This window comes from Jaculus jaculus, chromosome 8 (genome assembly GCF_020740685.1).
Source record: "Jaculus jaculus isolate mJacJac1 chromosome 8, mJacJac1.mat.Y.cur, whole genome shotgun sequence".
Lineage (NCBI taxonomy): Eukaryota > Metazoa > Chordata > Mammalia > Rodentia > Dipodidae > Jaculus > Jaculus jaculus.
In genome coordinates, this window is record NC_059109.1 from 4,087,007 (window position 1) to 4,110,198 (window position 23,192).

The 23,192-nt window shown below is 47.9% G+C and overlaps 1 protein-coding gene across 10 annotated transcripts in view; it reads left to right on the top strand.

The window, feature by feature from the left end:
• The first annotated feature begins 5,023 nt into the window (after positions 1 to 5,023).
• The window catches only part of Znf76 (zinc finger protein 76), a 30,681-nt gene continuing 12,512 nt past the window's right edge, over positions 5,024 to 23,192 (top strand). For 2 of the 10 annotated variants that reach the window (XM_045157450.1, XR_006638580.1), the window contains exons 1-2: positions 5,914 to 6,511; positions 22,641 to 22,806. In XM_045157450.1, the coding sequence (XP_045013385.1) occupies positions 22,734 to 22,806 (73 nt within the window). In that variant the 5' untranslated portion in view covers positions 5,914 to 6,511; positions 22,641 to 22,733. Of the gene's footprint in view, positions 5,129 to 5,176; positions 5,263 to 5,913; positions 6,512 to 22,640; positions 22,807 to 23,192 lie in introns of those variants that run through there. The other 8 variants (XM_045157444.1, XM_045157447.1, XM_045157448.1 and 5 more) reach the window with 6 other exon arrangements.

Sequence of the window (23,192 nt, forward strand, 5' to 3'; positions counted from 1 at the left end):
TGTCTCAGACTGGTGTATTTTCTTCCAGCCCAGTAGCTTATCTTAGAGCTGGGGAAAGAATTTAACAGACAATCTGTCTTCTGACACCCAGATAAGACTTACTTTAACACTGCCTGCCTCCCCCACCTCAGTCTTTAAAAGCAGAATCAAGAACTTTATTTTTTTGTTGTTCTTTACTTGAGAGTGACAGAGAGAGAGAGAAAGAGGCAGAGAGAGAGAAAGAGAGAGAGAATGGGTGTGCCAGGGCCTCCAGCCACTGCAAACGAACTCCAGACACGTGTGCCCCTTGTGCATCTGGCCAACGTGGGTCCTGGGGAATCGAGCCTCGAACCAGGGTCCTTAGGCTTCACAGGCAAGCGCTTAACCACTAAGCCATCTCTTCAACCCAGAATCAAGTACTTTAATCCCAGCATTTAGGAGACCTACCTAGAACGATTGACATGAGTTTGAGGTCAGCCTGGGCTACAGAGTGACTTCTAGGTCAGCCTAGAAACTATGAAACCCTACCTCAAAAAAAAAAAGGCGTGGTGGCACATGCCTTTAATCCCAGCACTCAGGAAACAAAGGTAAGAGGATTGCTGTGAGTTCGAGGCCACCCTGAGACTGCATACTGAATTCCAGGTCAGCCTGGGCTAGAGTGAGACCCTGCCTTGAAAAAACACAAAACAAAATAATCCCAAAGCCTTACAGCGCCACTTTAGACTGCGCCCGCTCTAGCCGCTCTCTCTAGCCGCGGTGCTTTGGGAGGCTCTGCAGTCCAGCCTCGGTGGGAGTGCCCGTGCTGGGATACCAGACCCCTCTCCTCCTCAGGCCTCATGCCCAAGGACCCAAGCTGCCTGCTCACATGCCCTAGTCACTGCCCACTGGGTTCATTTTCCCAAATGACTCAGCAAGTCACAGAGAAGTGAGCAGAGAAAGGAGGAGTATCAGGGAGGTCACTCAGTTGGTAGAATGCTTGCTTAGCGCCCATGAACCCCTGGGTTCAATTCCTAGCACCACGCAAAGCCAGGCATGATGGCACACGTGTGTGATTCCAGCACTGGAGAGGCAGAGGTAGAAGGATCAAGTAGTCCCAAGTTCATCCTGGGCTACACGGTGAGTTTCAGGCCTGGAGATCCTGTCTCCAAAAAAATAAGAAAGAAGGAATTATTCCCAGGGGAATCTAAGAGTAGAAGATGTAAAACAGTCTTCCTGAACCACAGTGCAATCCACAGACAACAGGTGGCGCAGACTGGGTTGTTTTTATACAAGACACCCTGGGCTCCCCAACATTTGAAAGAACTGAGCAGTCAATTACTTCCATCATCACTATGCCTGCAAGTAAAGCAATCTCCAGCCTCCCATAAACGAGTAGCCCAGTCTCTGGATCCGGGGATGCTAAAGGGCCGTTATTCTGACACACGTCTCCCAACAAGGGAGACTTTTTCAGTCCAGCTGGTGTCTGTCAGTATAAATTTACGGCCATTATATTAAATATATTAACTACCTATGCGCTGGATTGAATGTGACAAAATATTAACACCTTTAGGGGCGGGAGAGGGCTCCAGCCTGCAGAACCTAACAAACTAAGTTCAATCCCCCAGTACCCAGGTAAAGCCAGATGCACAAAGTGATGCCTGCATCTGGACATCTGGAATTTGTTTGCAGCAGCTAGAGGGCCTAATATGCCCCTTCTCTCCTTCTCCTTGCAAATAAATAAAATATTTTTAAAAATATGAACACCTTAGTACGTAATGACAAAATCATATTTCTAGAACTGCAAAGCTAAGAACCATGTCCAGGATTACTGCATTACACCACTCTGAAGCCATCTTCTTGGATTTTTTTGTTTTGTTTTGTTTTGTTTTTGTTTTTCAAGGTAGGGTCTCACTCTAGCTCAGGCTGACATGGAATTCACACGGCACTCCTCCTACCTCTGCCTACCAAGTGTGTGCACCTCCATGCCTGGATGATATCTCTTATTTTATTTATAAAATTTCTTTTTATGTATTTATTTGAGAGCAACAGACAGAAAGAGAAAGAGGCAGATAGGTAGAGAGAGAATGGGCACAGGGCCTCCAGCCACCATAAACGAACTCCAGACACATGTCCCTGTCTGCCCCCCTGTACATCTGGCTAACGTGGGTCCTGGGGAATCGAGCCATAAGCTGGGGTCCTTAGGCTTCACAGGCAAGCGCTCAACTGCTAAGCCATCTCTCCAGCCCCACATTTACATAGTTATTGCTCACTGTTACAGCACTATGCCTAGCCTGCATGAGGCCCTAGATTCAATTCTCAGTACTGTAACAATGAATAAATAAATAAAATTCTGTAAAATATTTGTCACACATTCTCATAATCTAAAAACTTTTAAGTATCTTATTTATTTGACAGAGAAAGTATGGGCACACCAGGGCCTCCTGCCACTGCAAACAAACTGCAGATGCATGCAACACTTTGTGCATCTGGCTTTACCTGGGTGCCGGGGAAATGAACCAAGGCCATTAGGCTTTATAACTGAGCACCTTTAGCCACTGAGCCGTCTCTCCAGCCCAGGAATTTCAGAATCATTACTTCAGACAAGGGTTTTTGAGTTTTTGTTAAATGTGTAATGGGAGAGATGATTAAACAAAGGAACAGGATCTGCCAAGGAATGTGGCAAAGGAAGGATGTATTTTTTACTATGGAGAAAGGTGATGGTGGAGGGTTGAGCCAACAAATTCCGGTATATCCTGGGGTCCACTAGCTCTACCTCTCCTGATTCTCCTTCCTCCCTCCACCTCTCAAGGACTGGGGTTATAGGGGTGCACCACCCACACCCAACTTTCCTTCAATATTTCTAACCAACAATTCATGTCCTAAGACCCTGGGAAGGTCAGATGCCTGTTGGTTGTGCACTGGAGAGGGCGAGGGAGTCCCCAAGATTAACAGGCACATACCATCACACCAGAACCTTTTTAAATTTACTTATTTTTTAACCCAAAGCTTACGCTTAATCCCCTTTCTCTCAAGTTTCAGAAGATGCTCTAAATTGTACTTCCTCCCAAAATAATAAAAGGGTTTGGTGTAGGCACAGGCCTTTTATCCCAACATTTGAGAAGCTGATGCAAGAAGGTCACAAATCTGAGGTCAGTCCGGGCTACACTGTGAGTTTGAGGCTAGACTGAGCAGCAGAATGAGATCCTGTCTCAAAACAAGGAACAAGAAAATACAAAAGAGGGCTGGAGAGATGGCTTAGCGGTTAAGACACTTGCCTGGGAAGCCTAAGGACCCAGGTTTCATTCTCCAGGTCCCGTGTAAACCAGATGCACATGGTGGCATATGCATCTGGAGTTTATTTACAGTGGCTAGAGGCTCTGGCGTGGCCATTCTCTCCCTCTCTCTGTCTCAAATAAATAAATAACAACAGAAACAGAATGAGAAATCGGGGGTTTAGATCAACGGTTATAGCATTTGCCTAGTAAGCTCAGGGCTCTGGGTTTGGTCCCCAACACAGAAAGAAAAAAAATTCTCTTAAAAAAAAGTGCCTGGAATTAACATGGGATATTTTTTTATAATCATGGAAAATGCTAATAAAATTTTTTTTTAAAAGTGCCTGGGGTATGGCACACACCTTTAATCCCAGCACTCAGGAGGCACAGGTAGGAGGATCACCAGCCAGAGAATACATAGTGCATTCCAGGCAAGCTTGGGCTAGAGTGAGACCCTATCTGGAGGGGGTGGGGAGCTGGCAATGGCTCAGTGGGTAAGGCGCTTGCTTGCAAAGCTTAACGGACCCAGGCTCCATTCCCCAGTACCCATATTAAAGCCAGATGCAAAACATGACTCACGCATCTGGAGTTCGTTTGCAGAGGCTGGAGGCCCTGGCACACCTATTCTGTCAGTCTGTCTCCCTTCTATCTCACTCTGATTGCAAATAAATTAAAAAAAAATTAAGCCGGGTGTGGTGGTGCATGCCTTTAATGCTAGCACTTGAGAGGCAGAGGTGGGAGGATCGCCGCGAGTTTGAGGTCACCCTGAGACTACATAGTGAGTTCCAGGTCAACCTGAGGCACAAAGGGATGCACGTTCCTGGACTTCGTTTGCAGTGGCTGGAGGCCCTGGCACGCCAATTCTCTCTCTCTCTTATAAATAAATAAATATTTTTTAAAACTTTCGATTAAAAAAAAAAGATGGGGCTGGAGAGATGGCTTAGCGGTTAAGGTGCATGCCTGTGAAGCCTAAGGACCCAGGTTCGATTCTCCAGGTCCCACATAAGCCAGATGCACATAGCGGCGCATGCGTCTGGAGTTCGTTTTCAGTAGCTAGAGGCCCTGGCACGCCCACTCTCTCTCTCTCTCTCTCTCTCTCTCTCTCTCTCTCTCTAATAAATAAATACATATAAATAGATCAGAAAAAAAATTTAAAAAGAAATTAAGGTCAAGGAAAAAAAGAAGAGAGAAAGGAGGGTTCGGTTGCTCCCGTTGCAAACATTGACCAGGGGGAGCAGCTGGTTCTGGGGGTGGGGGCCGGGCAGGCGGAGCGAGAACCCGCGCAGGATGGTGCAGGGCTCCCCGGCGCCGCCCGTCAGTCCATCACCTACGGGCACCTGCGGTCAGCTCTCGCGCGGGGAGGCCCGCGTCCCAGGTGAGGGGCGGGGGGCGTGCGCGTCCCACCACCGCCCGCCCGACGTGGGACGCGCACCTTCCGGCGCCGGCCAGCGCGCGTCCGCCGTGACCTCGGCGCGCCGGGGAGGGCGGGGGGAGCCGCCGAGCGCGTTGCTATGGCGACCGCGGCCGGCGCGGGCGCGCTCAGGCCGTGACCCGGCGTCGTGACGTCACGCGCTCCTCCTGGGGGCGGGGCCTCGCGGGCGGGCTGCGTCACGGGGGCCGGCGCGGCGGGGCGGGGCGGGGCGCGCGGAAGAGTGGGGCGGGGAGGTGAGCGGGAGGAGGGGGAGGAGGAGCCGGCGGCGCTCGCGGCGGCGGGGGTGCGCGCGGGGAAGTCGGCTCCGAGTGCCCCGGGGGAGACGGGATAAAGGAGGCCGGCCGCGGCGCAGGGGGGGCGGGCTGGAGCGTGGCCTGGACTTGCCACCCAGGTTCCGGGGCCCCGGCGGAGGCGCGCCGAGAGCGGAGGGACGGGCGGCCGCCCTGGCACCTGGATACGGCGCGAGGCAAGCCGCGCGCGGGCGGGCGGGGGGACGGGCGGGCGGGCGGGCGATGGCGCAGGCGGCTTGCGGGGCCGGCGCTGGCGGCGGGGCCCGGTGCATGGCGGTCTGTCGGCGGAGTTGCCCTCGGGGGCTGTCAGGTTGGTGGCCTCGGGATGAGTTGGGTCCACCGTGCCCCTAGGCTCGGGAAGGCGGGCGGGCGCGCAGGGCCCTGCGGAGGTCCCGAGCCCGTCGTGCCCACCCACCCACCCACCTCCGAGGGGCCGGAGCCAGGCCCACCCCCCACCCCACACTCAGGGGTCCCTGCCCCTCCATTCCGCCCTGCGACTCCTCCCCCGCGACTCCCAAACCCCACCCCGTGACTGCGCCCCGCCTTCACCCCTGTGACCCTCACACCCCACCCACTGACCCCAAACCTGCTCCTTCCCCCGTTCTTATCCAGGGCCGAGCCAAGCCCCAGCACTCTCACCGACCCTCCAACCACATAGTGATGCCCTCCGTTGTAACGCAGTGACTCACGTGGGCTCCGAGATCCCGCAGTTCCTCTCAGAGACCACCGCCCCAACCTCCCTATGGGACTCCCCTTCGAACTTGTAGCTGTTCTCAAGCCATGCTCCCAAGACTCTCCCACTCATGGACATAACTCCCAAGAGCTTGACCTTGGCACCCCGTGATCATTTCGCCCTAAGTTCACCCCATTGGCATCCCTCCCTGACCCTTAGTCTCCAGCGTCTGTCAGCACACAACTGACCAGCGTCCCAGCATCACTGTGCCCAGGGAAGTATGGAGATGAATGGGAAAGAGCGTGTGGGCCCATGTTCAAGTCCAAATGGTCTACCCGATTGTGCTCTGGGAACCTGGGAGAAGTCCATTACTGTAGACTTGTTCTCATCAGTGCTGTGTGTGATACGGTTGAGTTACAGGATCGATCTTTCCAACTGAAATTCTGCGATTCTCAGTCAAGATGATAATTCTGGTCATTTTTACACCCTTCCTTCAGAAGTTTAGTCTCCTAACCTCACCTCAAGGTCCCCTGCTTCAGGAATCTTTTCTCCTCGTGTCTATAACCCCCCCCCCACACACACACACACTGTAAGTGGTCCCCTAATCAGTTGGCATGTTTTCAAGCAGTGTAATGGAGACCTATCACTTGGCACACTGACAACATTAGCCTGGCCCTTAGGACTTTTGACACACCATGTAAAGGCTGTTTGAACCCTTAGTTTCCACTAAGGGGTTTTGGTAACAGCACTGGAGGTAACACATGCATGGAGTATTTGGTACCTTTGCTGGCAGAAGAGGAACCTTAAGAACAGCAGTTGATATTTGGAAGGGTCTCACTGTCTTGGGTGCTAGAGATTCCACAAACAGCGAAACAGCGCATGGCCCGTAAGTCACTGCTGACATCTTGAAATCCCTGTCCTCATCTTTGTTGAAGCCTCCTCCCTTTTTTTTTTTTTTTTTAATACTCTTGACATCTTGGTAATGTTGACTTACTGAGTACCTACTGTATGCAAGGCTTTGAATATGTAAGTTGACTTTTGCTTTTCAACATACATTAGTCTGCCACTACTTTAAATAAACGAACCTGAAATTCACATAGCTAGCAGCAGAGCTGAGATTTGGACACATAATCTCCAAAACCCTCCCTAGTCCATTGCCTCTTACCCCATTTGCTCATCCACATCCACTCAAGGGCTCACGTGTCTTATTTTCCTGTAATTCATAAACTCAACATCAGCTTGTCTCATAACTCACAAGGATTTCTAATCCTTGGCTTGGTATCCCTTGGCCTGACGACTTTCTCTTCCTACTGTTCATGGTTTTTGACCCCTTATCTCCTGAGACCCCCATGCCTTGTACGAAAGGGACAATATCACTTTTTAAAATATATTTATTTATTTAAGAGGGAGAGAGAGAGACTGGGCACGCCAGGGCCTCCAGTCACTGCAAACGAACTCCAGATGCATGCACTCCCTTGTGTAATCTGGTTTACATGGATCCTGGAGAATTGAACCGGGATCCTTTGGCTTTGCAGGCAAAAACACCTTAACTGCTAAGCCATCTCTTCACCCTGACAATATCATCTTTGAATGTCCATATAACAAAAGATTAGTAGGAGAAAGGCATACAAGTTTATTTAATCTCTATGTGACACAGGAGCCTTCAGTAAGGAGACGAAGACCTGAAGAAATTAAATTCACGATACACCCTAAATCTGCATTTTATGCTAGACTTAGTGCAAATGAAGAGTTGAAGAAAAATATAACATGGCCAGAGGGTGTCACACTAGAGGAAATTTAACAAGCCCTGTAGTTCATGTTCCTCACTGTGACCTGTGTCTTTAAAAATAAGGATGTTTGGGCTGGAGAGATGGCTTAGTGTTTTAAGATGCTTGTCTATAAAAGCCTAAGAACTCATGTTTGCATCTCCAGGTCCACGAAGACAGACGCAGTGATGCAAACGTGTAATGTTGCACATGCACACAAGGGGGCGCATGCATCTAGAGTTCGTTTGTAGCAGCTGAAGTCCAGGGCATGCCCATTCTCTCTTGCTCTTCCTTTCTCTCCCTCTTTCTCTCTCAAATAATTTTGTTTGTTTTCTGAGGTAGGGTCTCATGCTAGCTCAGGCTGACCTGAACTTCACTATTTAGTCTCAGGGTGGCCTTGAACTCTCAATTATCCTCTTACCTCTGCCTCCCGAATTCTTGGATTAAAGGTGTGCACCACCATGCCTTGCTCAAAAAAATAAAAAATAAAAAAAGTTAAAAGGATGTTCGGGCTGAAGTGATGGCTTAGTGGTTAAGGCGCTTGCTTGCCTGTGAAGCCAAAGGACCCAGGTTCGATTCTCCAGTACCCACATAATCCAGATGCACAAGGTGGTGCATACATCTGGAGTTTCTTTTCAGTGGCTAGAGGTCCTGGCGTGCCTGTTTTCTATCTGCCTCTCTCTCTCAAAATAAATTTTTAAAAATAAGGTTTTTCCTTTCCTCCAACTATAATAAAGGAACCTTCCCATGAGGGTCTTGTGACTTGCTTCAGGGGAGAAGAGAAAGAGATTAAGAAACCTCGTTTCTGTCTTGTTCCCAAATTGCCATGTTATGGAAGTAGCATGTCCTGGACCCAAGTGACCTAGCATATGCCTCCATCTTTTGCTCACGTGTGGGGGCCCTTGGAGTCCCCAGCTCCACACTCTCACCCTAAGGTGTCTTGACATCAACTACCCTACTCTCAATCCTTTTGCCCTGGTATACCCCTTACCACCCAGGAGTTCGTGTGCCTATGTTGTAAGACTCTGGTAGACTTCCGGCGCGTGCCTCCTGTTCTCTGCCTCTTCTGACTCCTCCCTCTTCCGCAACCATCCTCAGTCACCAGCTGTTCCCGGAAGCCTCCTGTATACAGCCCTTCCTCCAGTCACCTTCTACGTGTCCAGCCTTAGGGAAATGAGCTCCCTGTGTCCCAGCATGAACCCACCATGTGTGGACTGCCTGTTCTAGTCTTAGATCTCACCTCACCCCCGCCCAGTATCCCCCCATCTCCTGGCATCACCCCTCAATTTCATCAGGAATACCTTTCCAACCTGAAATTGCCTTTCATCATCTCCTGTCTTTCTCACAGTGCTGGCTCCTTCCTCCTTCCCTAACCATCCTTGCTGAGCTGACTGTGGTAACAAATTGAGTACATTTGTAATTCATTTCCCCCTCCCCAACTCTGCACCTTACTCGCTCCCATGTTTCTCATTCCTGGGCTTGGGATGATCCTGCTGCTTTCAGCCCTCCTCCTGCAAAGGCCTCTGGTCTGTCCAAAGAAGTGCATTCTCTGAGAACTTTTGGTGGATTTTAGTAATGGCCCCCAAGAGGTAGGAAGAAAGAGTCCTTGGAAGTCCTTCAAAGTTGATAGCCCTGCCCTGCCTGCTGGACATGCTCTTGTCCTGGTCATTTATGAAGCTGCTCGCTGTGTGAATCCTGGGGCAGAATGCTTTGTATGATAGCCTCCCTTGGGTTTGAATTAGCCCCATTGTTTTCCAGGCTCTTGGCAGGATTTTCCACTCCCCTCCCACTGGAAGCTAGATGAGTAGTGAATATGACATTAAAGATCCCTGATCAAAAGTCTGTTCTGTGGTTCACCCAATTCCCAGGCTCACTATAACCGACGTATTGACTGTATAAGTATGAATACAGAAGCAGAGGAAACTGCATTTGGGGAAGAGGTGTGTCCTGGGGTCTGGAGTTCTGTGGACGGATGTCAAAAAAAGGAGCTTTTGCCCTGGGATGATTTTGTCTTAGGGGAACAGAACATATTCTGCCTCATACTTCAGTCACTTGAGTGCTCTCTCCACCACACGCACACCAGCTATTCCGTAACCTCCTTGAGAACAGAGGCCAAGACTTCCTTATCTCCTGACATCTTGACCCGCTTTCTCATGTTGAGGCAGTCAAGTGAGTACTCAGAAATTCTGTGTCATACACAGGCAAGTTAAAACAGCTCATGGCTTCCCCAAAGCCCTCCAGGCATGGTAACAGACCTGTCTTGCTATTTAGACAGCCTGCGATTTAGGCACTTGCTCAGCCGTTGTTCGGGTGAGGGTGTGGGAATGAGTGCAGAGAGTTTTGGTGTTTCACCTCCTCCTCCTTTGTTTCTGATAAACCTAAAGAAGTTGGTTGACAGGATGCTTGACTCTAGTGGTAACAAGGTTGGGGGCTGTCTTGTGCAGACTTGTTTTCAAGAAAACAGCTACATGATTAAGTACACCTTTAATCTCAGCACTCAGGAGGTAGGAGGATCACAGTGAGTTCAAGGCCAGCCTGAGACTACATAGTAATTCCAGGTCAGCCTGGGCTAGAGTGAGACCCTACCTTGAAATTTAAAAAAAAAAAAAAAGCTACATGAATTATTAAATTATTAAGGGAGTGGTGAACAAAGGATCAGAAATAGAAAACCAAATTGGCAGTCTGTTGGAAATTGTTGTATATTTCCTTTTTTAAGAATGGTTATGGGCTGAAGAGATGGCTTAGAGGTTAAGATGCTTGCCTGCAAAGCCAAAGGACCCAGGTTCAACTCCCCAGGACCCATGTAAGCACAGGGTGGCACATGCATCTGGAGTTTGTTTGCAGGGGCTAAAGGCCCTGGCGCACCTGTTTGTTCTCTTCCCCCCCTTTCTCTCTCCCTACCTCAAATAAATAAATAAATAAATATTTTTTTTTAAAAAAAAGGTTATGGGCTGGAGAGATGGCTTAGCAATTAAGGCACTTGCCTGCAAAGCCAAAAGACCCAGGTTCAATTCCCCATTACCACATAAGCCAATGCACAAGGTAGTGCATGCATCTAGAGTTAGTTTGCAGGGGCTAGAGGCTCACTCTTTCTCTGCCTCTCTCTCTGTGCCTTTCACTTTTTCTCTCAAGATGGATAAATAAAATAATAAAGAAAAAAAAAGTTAGGCCCAGCATGGTGGCGCACACCTTTAACCCAGTGCTAGGGAGGCAGAGGTACAAGGATCACCATGAGTTTGAGGCCAGACTGGGACTACAGAGTGAGTGCCAGGTCAGCCTGGGATAGAGTGAGGCCTTACATCGAAAAAAAAAAAAAAAGTTTATTTACTGGAGAGACAGACAGAAAATGAGAATGGGTGCGCCAGGGCCGCCTGCTGCAAATGAACTTCAGATGCATGTGCCGCTTCTCTCATCTGGCCTTATGTGGATATTAAGGAATCAAACCCGAGCCCTTAGGCTTTGCAAGCAAGCACCTTTAACTGCTGAGCCATCTCCCCAGCCCTGTTGTATATTTTCTTCTTTTGTACATGTTGAAATCGATAATAAAATGTTGGGGTGGGATGCAAGTTTAGCCCTCGAAGCAAGTGAGCAACTGTTAGTGAGTCGAGACTGTGACCTCGGTCAAGCCCCAGCCTCTCTGACCTCTTCCACTGAGATATCAGAATGCTAAATTCAAGAGTTAGCGCCCCACAGAGTTCTGTACCTGGTGGCTTGGGTCCTCCCTTCTACCTAGCTCAGTGAGTTTCTGGACTGGGCCTGAGACGATGAGACAGTGAAGGGTTTGGGCTCTCAGGGGCGGGGAGGGACCATAGTTCATCTAGAACCTTCCCCTTCTGACCTAAAGCTGTCAGATTACTGGGAGATACAAAAGGGATGCATGTTCTCCATGCACTATCCTTTTCATTCATTCCACAAGTATTTGGTAAATGTCTGATATGTACAGTATTTTAGTTGTTTTTGTTTTGTTTTGGGTGCTGGGGACAGAGTAATGAGCTAACCCATTGGAGAGTAGATGAGGAAGAGATAGACCAAAAAAAAGACATTAAGAAAGTCAAGCAAAGAAGAGAAAGTGCCAAGAGAGAGTCTTAGTATTCTGATTTTAGATAACCTTGTTACTGAAAGGTGACATTTGAGCAAAGATCAGAAAGAAGTGAGAAATGAGCCAAGTTTGTCTGTGGAGGTAGGCAGCAAGCTCGAAGGTCCAGAGGCAGGAACTTGTCTGGTATAGTCCAGAAACATGGAGAAGTCAGCCGCTATGACTGTGGTTGGGGAAGAGGGGAAGAGCAGGAGTTGTTGAGATGAACGTAGGCTGGGAGCAGATCATGGGTCCTGCAAGCCACTGGCTAATGTGAACGTTGAGTGATACGGGAGCCACTGGAGGATTCCCTAAGCGACATCATCTGACTCATGTTCTGAAAAGAACACTCTGGCTGCTGTGTTGAAAATAAGCCATAATGGAGTAAGAATAGAAGCAGAGAAACTGACCGCTACTACTGTAGTAGCCAGGAAAAAAAAAAAAAAAAAGGTTGATGGCTTGGATCCAAAGTAAAGCAATTGGAGAGTGAGGAATAGTTGGATTGTGGACTTAATGCAAGTGTGTACAGTGTGTGTGCATGTGTGTGTGATTATCACATGCACCACTTTTTCTTGTCTGCCTACACGTGAGTGCTGGAGAAATGAACCTGGGCCTGCAGGCTTTGCAAGCAAGTGTCCAACTGCTGAGCCACCTTCTCAGCCATGGGCTTAACTTGAAAGAAGTACCCACAGGCTGTGCTGTTGAGTTGAATGTGGCAGGTGAGGCCAGATATCTTACTCCATCACTTGCCACCTATCAAGAGCTTGAACTATAGGCTGTTGTACGTGACTTTCAGGTCTTCATACCCCTATACTACTAATACCTTGTCCTGCTTTGGTGCATTTGTTATAACTGATGAACGGAGATGAATACATTAATGGTAATTGAAGGCCAGAGCTCACATTAGGATCACTGTATTGTTCCTTCTGTGACTTTTACCAAACATAAAGTCAGGAATGCACTCTTCCAGTACCCCTGAGGAATTTGGCCTGCAAAATACCGACTTTCCACCGATTCATCCTTCTCTCCCTTACCTGACAGAGCCTCCAGCAGCCAGTGATCTTCTGTCTCTGTAGTTCTGCCTTTTTTAAAAAGTATTTTATTTTTATTTACTTATTTATTTGACAGAGAATGGGCGCACCAGGGCCTCCAGCCACTGCAAATGAACTCCAGATGCGTGTGCCCCCCTGTGCATCTGGCTAATGTGGGTTGTGGGGAATCGAACCTGGGTCCTTTGGCTTTGCAGGCAAACGCCTTAACCGCTGTCCTTCCTCCAGCCCCTGGTTTTGCCTTTTTCAGAATGCTGTCCCAGATTTGCAGCCTTTCAGCTGTTCTCTTTCATTTGACAATATGCATTTAAAGTTCCTCCGTGTCTTTTGTGACATGATAGCTCCTTTATTCATTTTTTTTTTTTTGCCACGTGCATAGTATGTGTGACGTGGTTTGTGTTTGCTGCATGTGTGTTTATGTACCCCACGGCTGGCCTGTGGTGACTGGAGAGAAACAGTGGTTATCTTCCTCCATCACACACCAACTTGTTTTCCCTTGTGACCAAGTCTCTTACTGATTCCAGAGCTTGCCATTAGCGAGCCCCAGGGATTCAGGACTGGGGTTACAGACATGCATGGTCACACCCAGCTATCTAAGTGATTGCTAGAGATTCAGACTCGGGTGGGCTCAAGCCCCCTCAGGTCCTCTTGTTTGCACAGGATGCATACTTAACCTCTGGACAGTCTCTCCAGTCTCTCCTACTTTTTTGGGGACAGGGTCTCGGGATCTCATGTAGCTCCACTTGGCCTCAAGCTCACTTTGTCACTAAAGAAGACCTTGAACTCCTGATTCTACCATTCCTGCCTCAACCTCCCAAGGGTGAGGACTTCGGGCATGCAACACCACGCCCACTTTGAGAGCTCCTTTATTTGTTGCCAAGTAATATTGCATTTTAAGGATGCTTCATTTTGCTTGTTGAAGGGTATCTTGGTTTCCACTAGTTTTCTGACACTGTGACTTAAAAAAAAAACAAAAAAAAAAAAAACTAACTAACTCTGCTGTAAATGTTTATGTGTGGGGCTCTTAAGGACTTGGTTTCAACTCATTTGAGTAAATACCAAGAAACATGATTGCTGGATCATGTGGGAAGAGTGTATCTAGCTTTGTAGATAGCTGCCAGGTCACTGTCCCATTTTGTGATTCCATCCTTGGCTAACTTTTGTTTTGTTTTGTTTTTTCAAAGTAGGATCTTGCTGTAGCCCAGGCTGACCTGGAATTCACTGTGTAGCCTCAGGGTAGCCTTGAACTCACAGTGATCCTCCTACTTCTGCCTCGCAAGTGCTAGGATTAAAGGTGTGCCCACGCCCGGCAAGCTGGTCATTTTCTTATGCTGATTTATTTATTTATTTTTTTGAGAGCAGCAGAGAGAGAGAGAGAGAATGGGCACGCCAGGGCCTCCAGCCACTGCAGACAAACTCCAGACACGTGTGCCCTCTTGTGTATCTGGTGAACATGGGTCCTGGGGAATCAAACCTGGGTCCCTTGACTTTGCAGGCAGATACCTTAACCACTAAGGTATCCCTCCAAGCTGAGCTGGTCATTTTCTAACGGCATGATGTCAGGTTTGGTAATGCGCTCACTTGCCGTCTGTGCCCATCTCTGGTGAGGTACTTGCACCACTCCTTTACTTTTTTTTTTTTATTTTTATTTATTTATTTGAGAGTGACAGACACAGAGAGAAAGACAGTTTTTTGTTGTTGTTTTGAGGTAGGGTCTCACTCTAGCCCAGACTGACCTGGAATTCACTATTAATCTCAAGGTGGCCTTGAACTCATGGCAATCCTTCTACCTCTGCCTCCCAGCTATTTAAAGGGTTTTTTTTTTTAAATATATTTTTTATTTATTTGAGAGAAGGTGGGTGTGTCAGAGTCTCTCACTGCCGCACATGAACTTCAGATGCATGCCCCACTTTGTATGTGTGGCTGATTATGTAGGTTCTGAGGAACATTGGGCCAGCAGACTGCAAGCAAATGCCTTTAACCACTGAGCCATCTCCCAGCCCTGGTTTGTTTTTTTCGTATTGACATGTGCTTGTGTGTGGTGCTGTGTGAGCACGGGGATGAGTGTGTCGTGCATGCACATGTATGTGCAGATGTTCTCATGGGCGCTGGGACACCAGAGGAAAATTGGCTGGGGTGTCTTTTCACTATCACTAGCCTTCCAGTTTCCTTGAGATGGAGTCAGCAAATGAGCTGCAGTTTTTTGCCCCAGCGATTCTCTGGTCTTTGCTCCCCACAAAACTGGGGTTGCAATGATACGTGGCTGTGCCCAGTTGCTTGGTACCGGAGCCCTCGCAGCCCTTACCCCTGAGCCATCTTCCTAGTCCTTGATTTTTTTTTTTTTCACATGATTATGTTTTCCTTCAAAACTAGCCTTTTGGGCTGGAGAGGTGGCTCAGTGGCTTAGGCTCTTGCCTACAAAGCCTAGCAATTGAGTTCAATTCCCCAGTACCCACATAAAGCTAGATGTACAGATGGTGCCTGCATCTGGAGTTGATTTGCACTAGCTAGAGGCCCTGCAGTGCCCATTCTCTCTGCCTCTCTTCTACATCTCTGCTTGAAAATATATAAATAAAAATATTATATTATACACACACACACATACTTTTTTTTTTTTTTTTGGTTTTTCAAGGTAGGGTCTCACTCTAGCCCAGGCTGACCAGGAATTCATTATGTTTTCTCAGGGTGGCCTCAAACTCATGGTGATCCTCCTACCTCTGCCTCCCAAGTGCTGAGATTAAAGGCATGCGCCACCATACCTGGCTTAAAAAAATATTTTTTTAATTTTTTTTAAATATTTTTAAAATTTTTTATTTATTTATTTGAGAGTGACAGACAGAGAGAGAAAGATAGATAGAGGGAGAGAGAGAGAATGGGCGCGCTAAGGCTTCCAGCCTCTGCAAACAAACTCCAGACATGTGCGCCCCCTTGTGCATCTGGCTAACGTGGGACCTGGGGAACCAAGCCTCAAACCAGGGTCCTTAGGCTTCACAGGCAAGCGCTTAACCGCTAAGCCATCTCTCCAGCCCTTTTTAAAAATTTTTTTATTGACAACTTCCATGATTGTAAATAATATCCCATGGTAATTTCCTCCCTCCCCCACTTTCCCCTTTGAACCTCCACTCTTCGTCATCTCCCCTCCCCTCTCAATCAGTCTCTCTTTTATTTTGATGTCATAATCTTTTCCTCCTCTTAGATGGTCTTGTGTAGGTAGTGTCAGGCACTGTGAGGTCATGGATATCCAGGCCATTTTATGTCTGGAGGAGCACGTTGTAAGGAGTCCTACCCTTCCTTTGGCTCTTACATTCTTTCTGCCACCTCTTTTGCAATGGACCCTGAGCCTTGGAAGGTGTGATAGAGATATTTCAGTGCTGAGCACTCCTCTGTCACTTCTTCTTAGTAAAAAATATTAAAAAAAAAAAAAAAAAAGCCAGGTGTGGTGGCGCACGCCGTTAGTCCCAGCACTGGGGAGGCAAAGGTAGGAGGATTGCTGATAGTTCAAGGCCACTCTGAGACCTACCCAGTGAATTCCAGGTCAGCCTGAGCTGGAGTGAGACCCTGCCTTAGAAAACAAACAAACAAACAAATCTGCTCCTGATTACTTCTTTAGTGAATTAATAAAATCCTGACTTTTGCCCTGGTGTAATTTTTTGTTCTTGTTTTTTGAGGTAGGGTCTCGTTCTAGCTCAGGCTGACCTGGAATTCACTATATGTCTCAGGGTGGCGTCGAATTCACAGTGATCCTCCTACCTCTGCCTCCCAAGTGCTGGGATTAAAGGCGTGTGCCACCATGCCTGGCACCCTGGGGTAAGTTTTAAAAAATTATTTATTTGAATGTATATGCACGAGCAGGCACAGGGGCCCTGCTTGCCACTGCACACAAACACCAGATGTTTATGCTACTTTTTGAGTCTGGCTTACGTAGGTGGCTTGGGACTTGAACCTGGATTTCAAGCTTTGCAAGCAAGCACCTTTAAATGCCGAGCTGTCTTCTCAGTGCCCCCCTCCTCCCATGATGGTTTTAGATGACATGTCACAGTGATGCCCCTGTCCCTTCTGATGCTGATGGCATTTGACATTTTCACATCTCCGTTATCCAGGTCGTGGTGGACCCAAGCTTGAGTCCATTTATCTTGTCTCTGCTTTCTTGCTTATTGGTGTGAAGTTCACCCTTAAACTTAGTCCTTCTGAATGCCTTGATTCTGGGCTTTCTTTGCTTGTTTGTTTGTTTTTGAGGTAGGGTCTCACTCTAGTCCAGGCTGACCTGGAATTCACTATGTAGTCTCAGGGTGGTCTTGAACTCACAGTGATCCTCCTACCTTTGCCTCCGAGTGCTGGGGTTAAAGCTGTGAGCCACCACGCCTGGCTTAGACTTATTATTATTATTAGTAGTAGTAGTAGTAGTTAATACACTAAATGTGGGTGTGAAACCCACCCTTGATTGCTTTGTTGGATGTTTATAAACTGAGGCATTAAAATTCACTTAAATGTATGGCTGAGAACTTTTTAGTTAGCAGAGAGCTCTGAGCTGTAATAATAGCTATGTTTTAAAAAAGCTCTTTGGAACTGGAAGTAATCCACTTTGCTAACTGCTCCCTTCTCTGTGACTTATTCACATCTATGAGGCTGCAGTAGCCCAATAGGAACCATGAGTTTTTAAAATCAATGTGCCTTTTCACAAAGAGACATTTAGCTGATGTTTGAAATTTCTGTTTTGTTAATGCAAACTTCTGTTATTAATTTCCTGTTTTTTTTCTTCAGTGTTTAGAAACCCACAGATCTCGGCTCAGTTCACTTTGGGGGGGGGGGTTCATGTGTATTGAGTCTTTTTCTGTAATAACAAATACTGAATCACATTACTACCACTCTTCCAAATCTGGCTCTAACTTATTTGCCACTTGTCCCCAACCTAATGTTTGTCATCTGTGAGAAGTTTTCTGTTTGCAAATAAGGAGTTTTCAGAGTGAAAATTGACTCCTTTTTTTTTTTTTTTTTTTTTTCTAGTCAAAGATGAACATTCCTGAGCTGAGGGTTAGGCTGTGATGCTAGAATGCTGGCCTAGCATGCACCATGTTTTGGATCTGAGCCCCAACACTGATAAAACTGGCTGTGGGTGATGGTGGTGCGTGCCTGTAGACATAGTACTTGGGAGGTGGATGCAGGAGAATCAGAAGTTCAAGGTCTTCCTCAGCTACATAGGGAGTTTAAGCTTAGTTTGGGCTACATGAGATTCTGTCTCAAGTGCTTCCCACCCTACCAAAAAAGAAAATGGGCTGAAGGGATGGCTCTCTCTCTCTCTTTCTCTCTGCCTCATTCTCTCTCTCAAATAAATATATTAAAAGAAAAGAATCACAAGATCCAGGCATGGTGGCACACGTCTTTAATCCCAGCACTCAGGAGGCAGAGGTAGGAGGATCACCAAAAGTTCGACACCACCCTGAGACTACATAGTGAATTCCAGGTCAGCCTGGGATACAGCGAGACTCTACCTTGAACCTCCCCCCCCCCCAAAAAAAACACCCGGAAAAGAATCCCAAGCAGAAATGTAAATAATTAAAGGGTTCAAAATAGGGCTAAGACTATTATGCTGTAGTCCAAGTAAGCTAAAGGAAAATTCAGTATCTAAATGTATCTTTGAGTAGCAGGCAGAAGGTTTCTGCAAGGTAGGGAGAGCACCCAAAGATAATTCTGAGAGGAAATGTAGCATTGTAGTGGGAAGACAATTAAGAGACAAAGTATTATTTGGATCCTTATATTAAAATTTGGATACATGTGTAAAAAAAAAAAGAATCCCAAGCAGAGAACAGAAAGCCTGGTTCCAATGCCCAGAAGTCCTAGGCGGCAGAGGTGAGGTGAGGTGACGTGATGGGAGAGTGAACAGGTGCCGGCGGCCAGCACGGCTCGGCTCGCACGTGGGCCAGACTTGATCTGAGCCTGCGCGGAGTGCAGGAACAGCAGTGCCAGGCCGCTCTGTGATTTCCCGCCCTCGCAGCCCTTGTTGTGGTGCTTTGAGCACGTGGTTCAATCGGGGCTCGTTCCGTGAGAGACCTAGAGCACCAGAGCCTCTGCCAGGTGTTCCCTCAGCATGCCTCCCCAGTAGCTGGAGCGAACGTTTCTACAGTAGGAATTCCGCACACTGACAAGCTGTGAGGCCATGAGGTTATTTTCTAAATTAGAGCCAGCAAGGGGTTAAATTTATTTTTCACTGTTTGATGTTTTTGTTTTTTTGAGGTAGGGTCTTGCTCTAGCTCAGGCTGACCTGGAATTCACTATGTAGTCTCAGGTGGCCTCAAACTCACTGTGATCCTCCTACCTCTGCCTCTCAAGTGCTGGGATTAAAGGTATGTGCCACCACACCCACCTAAATTTATTTTTTAACATATTTATATTTTTATGGACAACTTCTATACTTACAACAAACCTCCTCCCCCACTCTCCCTTTCATAACTTTGCTCTCTGCCATATCCCCTCCTCTCTCTATTAGTCTCTTTTAATTTGATATCATCATCTTTTTCTCCTATTATGAGAGTCTTGTGTAGGTATTGCTAGGCACTGTGAGGTCTTGGATATCAAGGCCATATTCTGTCCGGACAGTTGCATGTGAGGAGTGGTACCCTTCCTTTGGCTCTTACATTCTTTCTACCACCTCTTCCGCAATGAACTCTGAGCCTTGGGAGGTGTGAGATGTTTCAGTGCTGAGCACTCCTCCGTCCCTTCTTCTCAGCACTATGTTGCCTTTTGGGTCATCCCGGTGGTCATTACCCTCTGAAAAGAGAAGCTTCTCTAACCAGAAGTGAGAGTAGCATTAATATATGAGTATAAACATTAAGTGTAGTGCTTTCAGAGCAGTTTGGTGAGAGTAATATATGCATTTATCCAGACAAGAGCAGGCTTTTTACCCCTAAGGCTCATGACCTCCCTTGCCATAGGCTTTTGATTAGGTTTTCAGTACCAGGCATGTATTCTCTCCCATAGAGTAGGCCTTCAGTCCAATGAGAGAGCAGTTGGTTTCCCCCAGAGCAGACATACCACTATTGCACTCATTCAGTCATTTGGCCTGTGTGGCCAAACTTGACGCTTCCAGTGTCCACTGTTTTCACCACAGCAAAAGGTTGGAGAGATGGCTCAGCAGTTAAGGCGCTGCCTACAAAGCCTAAGGACCCAGGTTTGATTCCCCAGTACCCATGTACAAGGTGGCACATGCGTCTGGAGTTTGTTTGCAGTGGCTAGAGGCCCTGGCATTTTCTCCCTCCCTCCTTCTCTTCTTGCTCAAATAAAAAAATACATTAATTTTTTAATGCATCAAGCAGAACTGGGCTTGCTGCCCATTCTTGGCAAGTGAGAAGTTTCTCTTTCCAGGTTATTTTTAAGGCTGATTGCAAGATGGGCGTGGTGGCTCACACCTTTAATCCCAGCACTCAGGAGGCAGAGGTAGGAGGATCACCGTGAGTTTGAGGATACCCTGAGACTGCATAGTAAATTCCAGCTCAGCCTGGGTTAGAGTGAGATCCTTCCTCGAAAAACAAAAACAAAAAAAACCCCAGCTAATTGCAGATGAAGTGTCCTGGATAGTGGCTGTGGCATACTGGGGTGTGGGTGTGATGAATGAAGTCTGTGTGTGCAGTGGGAAGTATCACAGCATCCAGTTTTCTGAATCGGAATACTCTGCAGTAGTCTGTTTGATGAACATGAAGAATGGCCAGTGCAGACAGAAGAGAAACAGACAAAGTTTTACTGCGAAGTGAAAGTTAAAAGTGCTCTGCAGTAAGAAAGGGTCCTGCCAGGGTTGCCAGTGTAGCACCGTGTGCCTGAAGTTCTTACGCACTGGCAGTGAGGTTGAGCACTTTGGCCCACGATTGGAAAGTATGAGATGGCATGAGCTCTGTTGGTCAAGTTTAAATGTAGTTGGGGAACTCTGGTAGATGGGTCAGGTAGAAAAGTGCAGACCCAGAAGAAGCCCGCTGGCAAAGGGGAGCAGAATGCCTGTCTGTGCAGACTTGGCAGCGTGCAGAGAACTTGAGAGTGTACTCTGGATCAGGTGGCCTGGGCTCAGTCCTTCTCTTACAGTAGCTGTACAACCTCGAGAAAATACCTTACTGTTTGGGGCTTAACTTCAAAACAGAAAGCAGTGGTGTGGAAGGGTCGCTTTGTTAACAGGAGCTTCGAGTGCACCATTAACTCTCCGCACTGTTTGCAGTTAGCGATGCTGCTCCCGGGAACGCGACTCACTGAGTCAATGTTTATGGGCGCAATGAATGTATAATTCCAGCTGAGATGCCAAGCTTGGAATGGAGCATTCCAACCAGCATGTCATAGATGGGCTATAGTTATGCCAAGAAATTGACCTCTCCACCCTTGAGGCTGCCAGGGCCCCAGCTTGTCACCTCCAGTTTCAAGCAACAACATCTGCTATGCGCCATGCATGGATCCTCCTCTCTGGGTGCTCTGCCATGAAAATCAAGAATCAGCTGGTAGATCATGAGGATCAAGTAGGTGGTCCTGGAGAATTCTGTGGATGGGCAACAGAAAGAAACTGACAGCCATCCTGAGAGCAGATGCTGTGAGCTCCCTGCAGGCTTCACAGTGTGGGGGTCTATAGCCAGAGAAGAGCGCACACCGCGGTGGGAACGCACGGACGTGCCCTGCCCGGAGCACACCACGCTGCCTTGACTGTGAAGTCCTGGGTAGGCCAGAGAGAGATAGAAATGCTGGAGCAGGAGAGCCCAGGGGAGCGAGACCAGAGAGAGGCACAGCCTGGGGCTGCAGGAGCTGTAACGAACAGCCTGGCCAGCAAGGAAGCTACTGGAGGCCATCATCTGGGAAGGTCACCTTCTCAGCCACTGGACAAGGAATTGGGAACAGGCACAAGTGTATCTGCTGCACTTAGGAGGCTCTGACCAGTGAGAGGCGGGAGGTGGTTCTTCCCTAAAAAAAGGTGCCTGGGCTTTTCAGTGGAAAGGACTCAGGGATAACCCCTTGCTTCTGGGTGGGTGGAGTGCCACTCCTCCGGTGGGATGTGGATACCTAGAACAGTTCTGGGAACTTGGTGAGTTCTGCTGGGGACTTGTGGGACCCATAAGGTATTCTCCGAGCATAGTCAGTGCCAGCAGATGGATGGGTGTGAGCACCAGAAGGGTATTGGATGGGCTCGCTGTCTGCCTGTAGTGGGGCAAATTTAGCAGTGGGGGTTTGGCTGGAGAGAGGGCCTGTGTAAAGTGCTCACCTGCAGAGCCTGACAACCTGGATTCGCTTCCCCAGTATCCACGTAAACCCAGATGCACAAAGTGGTACATGCATCTAGAGTGAGTTTGTAGCCCCTAGAGGCCCTAGTGTGCCCTCTCTCTCTGTATTTTTTTTAAAGTATTTTTGTTTATTTGTTAAGTAGAGAGAACACAGAGAAAGAGAGATAATGGGTGTGCCAGGGCCTCCAGCCACTGCAAACAAACTCCAGATGCGTGTGCCCCCTTGTACATCTGGCTTACATGGGCTCTGGAGAGTCGAACCAGGCTTTGCAGGCAAATGCCTTAATGGCCAAGCCATCTCTCCAGCCCAATAAAAATGCTTTTTTTAAAAAAAAATTGGTTTTGGGAGCTGGAGAGATGGCTTAGCCGTTAAGGCAATTGACTGCCTTCAAAGCCAAAGGACCTGGGTTTGATAGCCCAGGACCCACATAAAGCCATATGTACAGGGTGGTGCATGCATCTGGAGTTTGCTTACAGAGGCCCTGGTGTGCCTCTTCTCTATCTGCCTCTTTCTCACTCTTAAAATAAATAAAATATATTTTTAAGTTGGTTTTGCCAGGTGTGGTGGCGCACACCTCTAATCCCAGCACTTGGGAGGCAGAGGTAGGAGGATCACCATGAGTTCGAGGCCACCCTGAGACTCAATAGTGAATTCCAGGTCAGCCTGAGCTAGTGAGACCCTACCTCGAAAAAAATAAAAAATGTGGTTTTGATCAGCAGATTCTTCCTTCAGCAGCAGCTGGACTGGCAGGTTCTCTGTGTTTGCCTTTTCCAACGTGGATCTGTGTTTGGGCCCTGGCCTGGCTCCGCACTGCGTCCCGCGGCGTTCTTGGTGGCTTCGGCGAAGCTGCGCTACACTGAGTGATGTTGTCCATTTTCTCAGATTTGTGACCCAGAAAGTCTCTGACCTCCGCTGTGGCTGTCAGTGGTGGCCAGAAGCCAACTTCATGTCTGAAGGCACGGGCAACGGTTTGTCATGGAGAGCTTGGGGCTGCAGACGGTGACCCTTAGTGATGGGACAACAGCCTATGTCCAACAGGCCATCAAAGGTGAGTATTTCCAGAGACCTTGCAATTCTGTCCCCTTCCAGGAGCCTCACTGCCCTGCCCTGCCCATTAGCACAGCTTTCTATGCATGAGAATCTCACTGTGATACTCAATAAAAACTCTGGCCAGGCGTGGTGGTGCACGCCTTTAATCCCAGCACTCAGGAGGCAGAGGTAAGAGGGTCATCGTGAGTTCGAGGCCAGCCTGAGACTACCCAGTGAATTCCAGGTCAGCCTGGGCCAGAGTGAGACCCTACCTCGAAAAACCAAAATAATAATAACAACTCTGAAATTAAATGTCCTCTAGACAAGCTAGAAATCCAAGATACCCCAAGACCCATGACCTCACATGTCGTTTGCAGTTCAGAAGTATGGTTATGACCTCCCGCT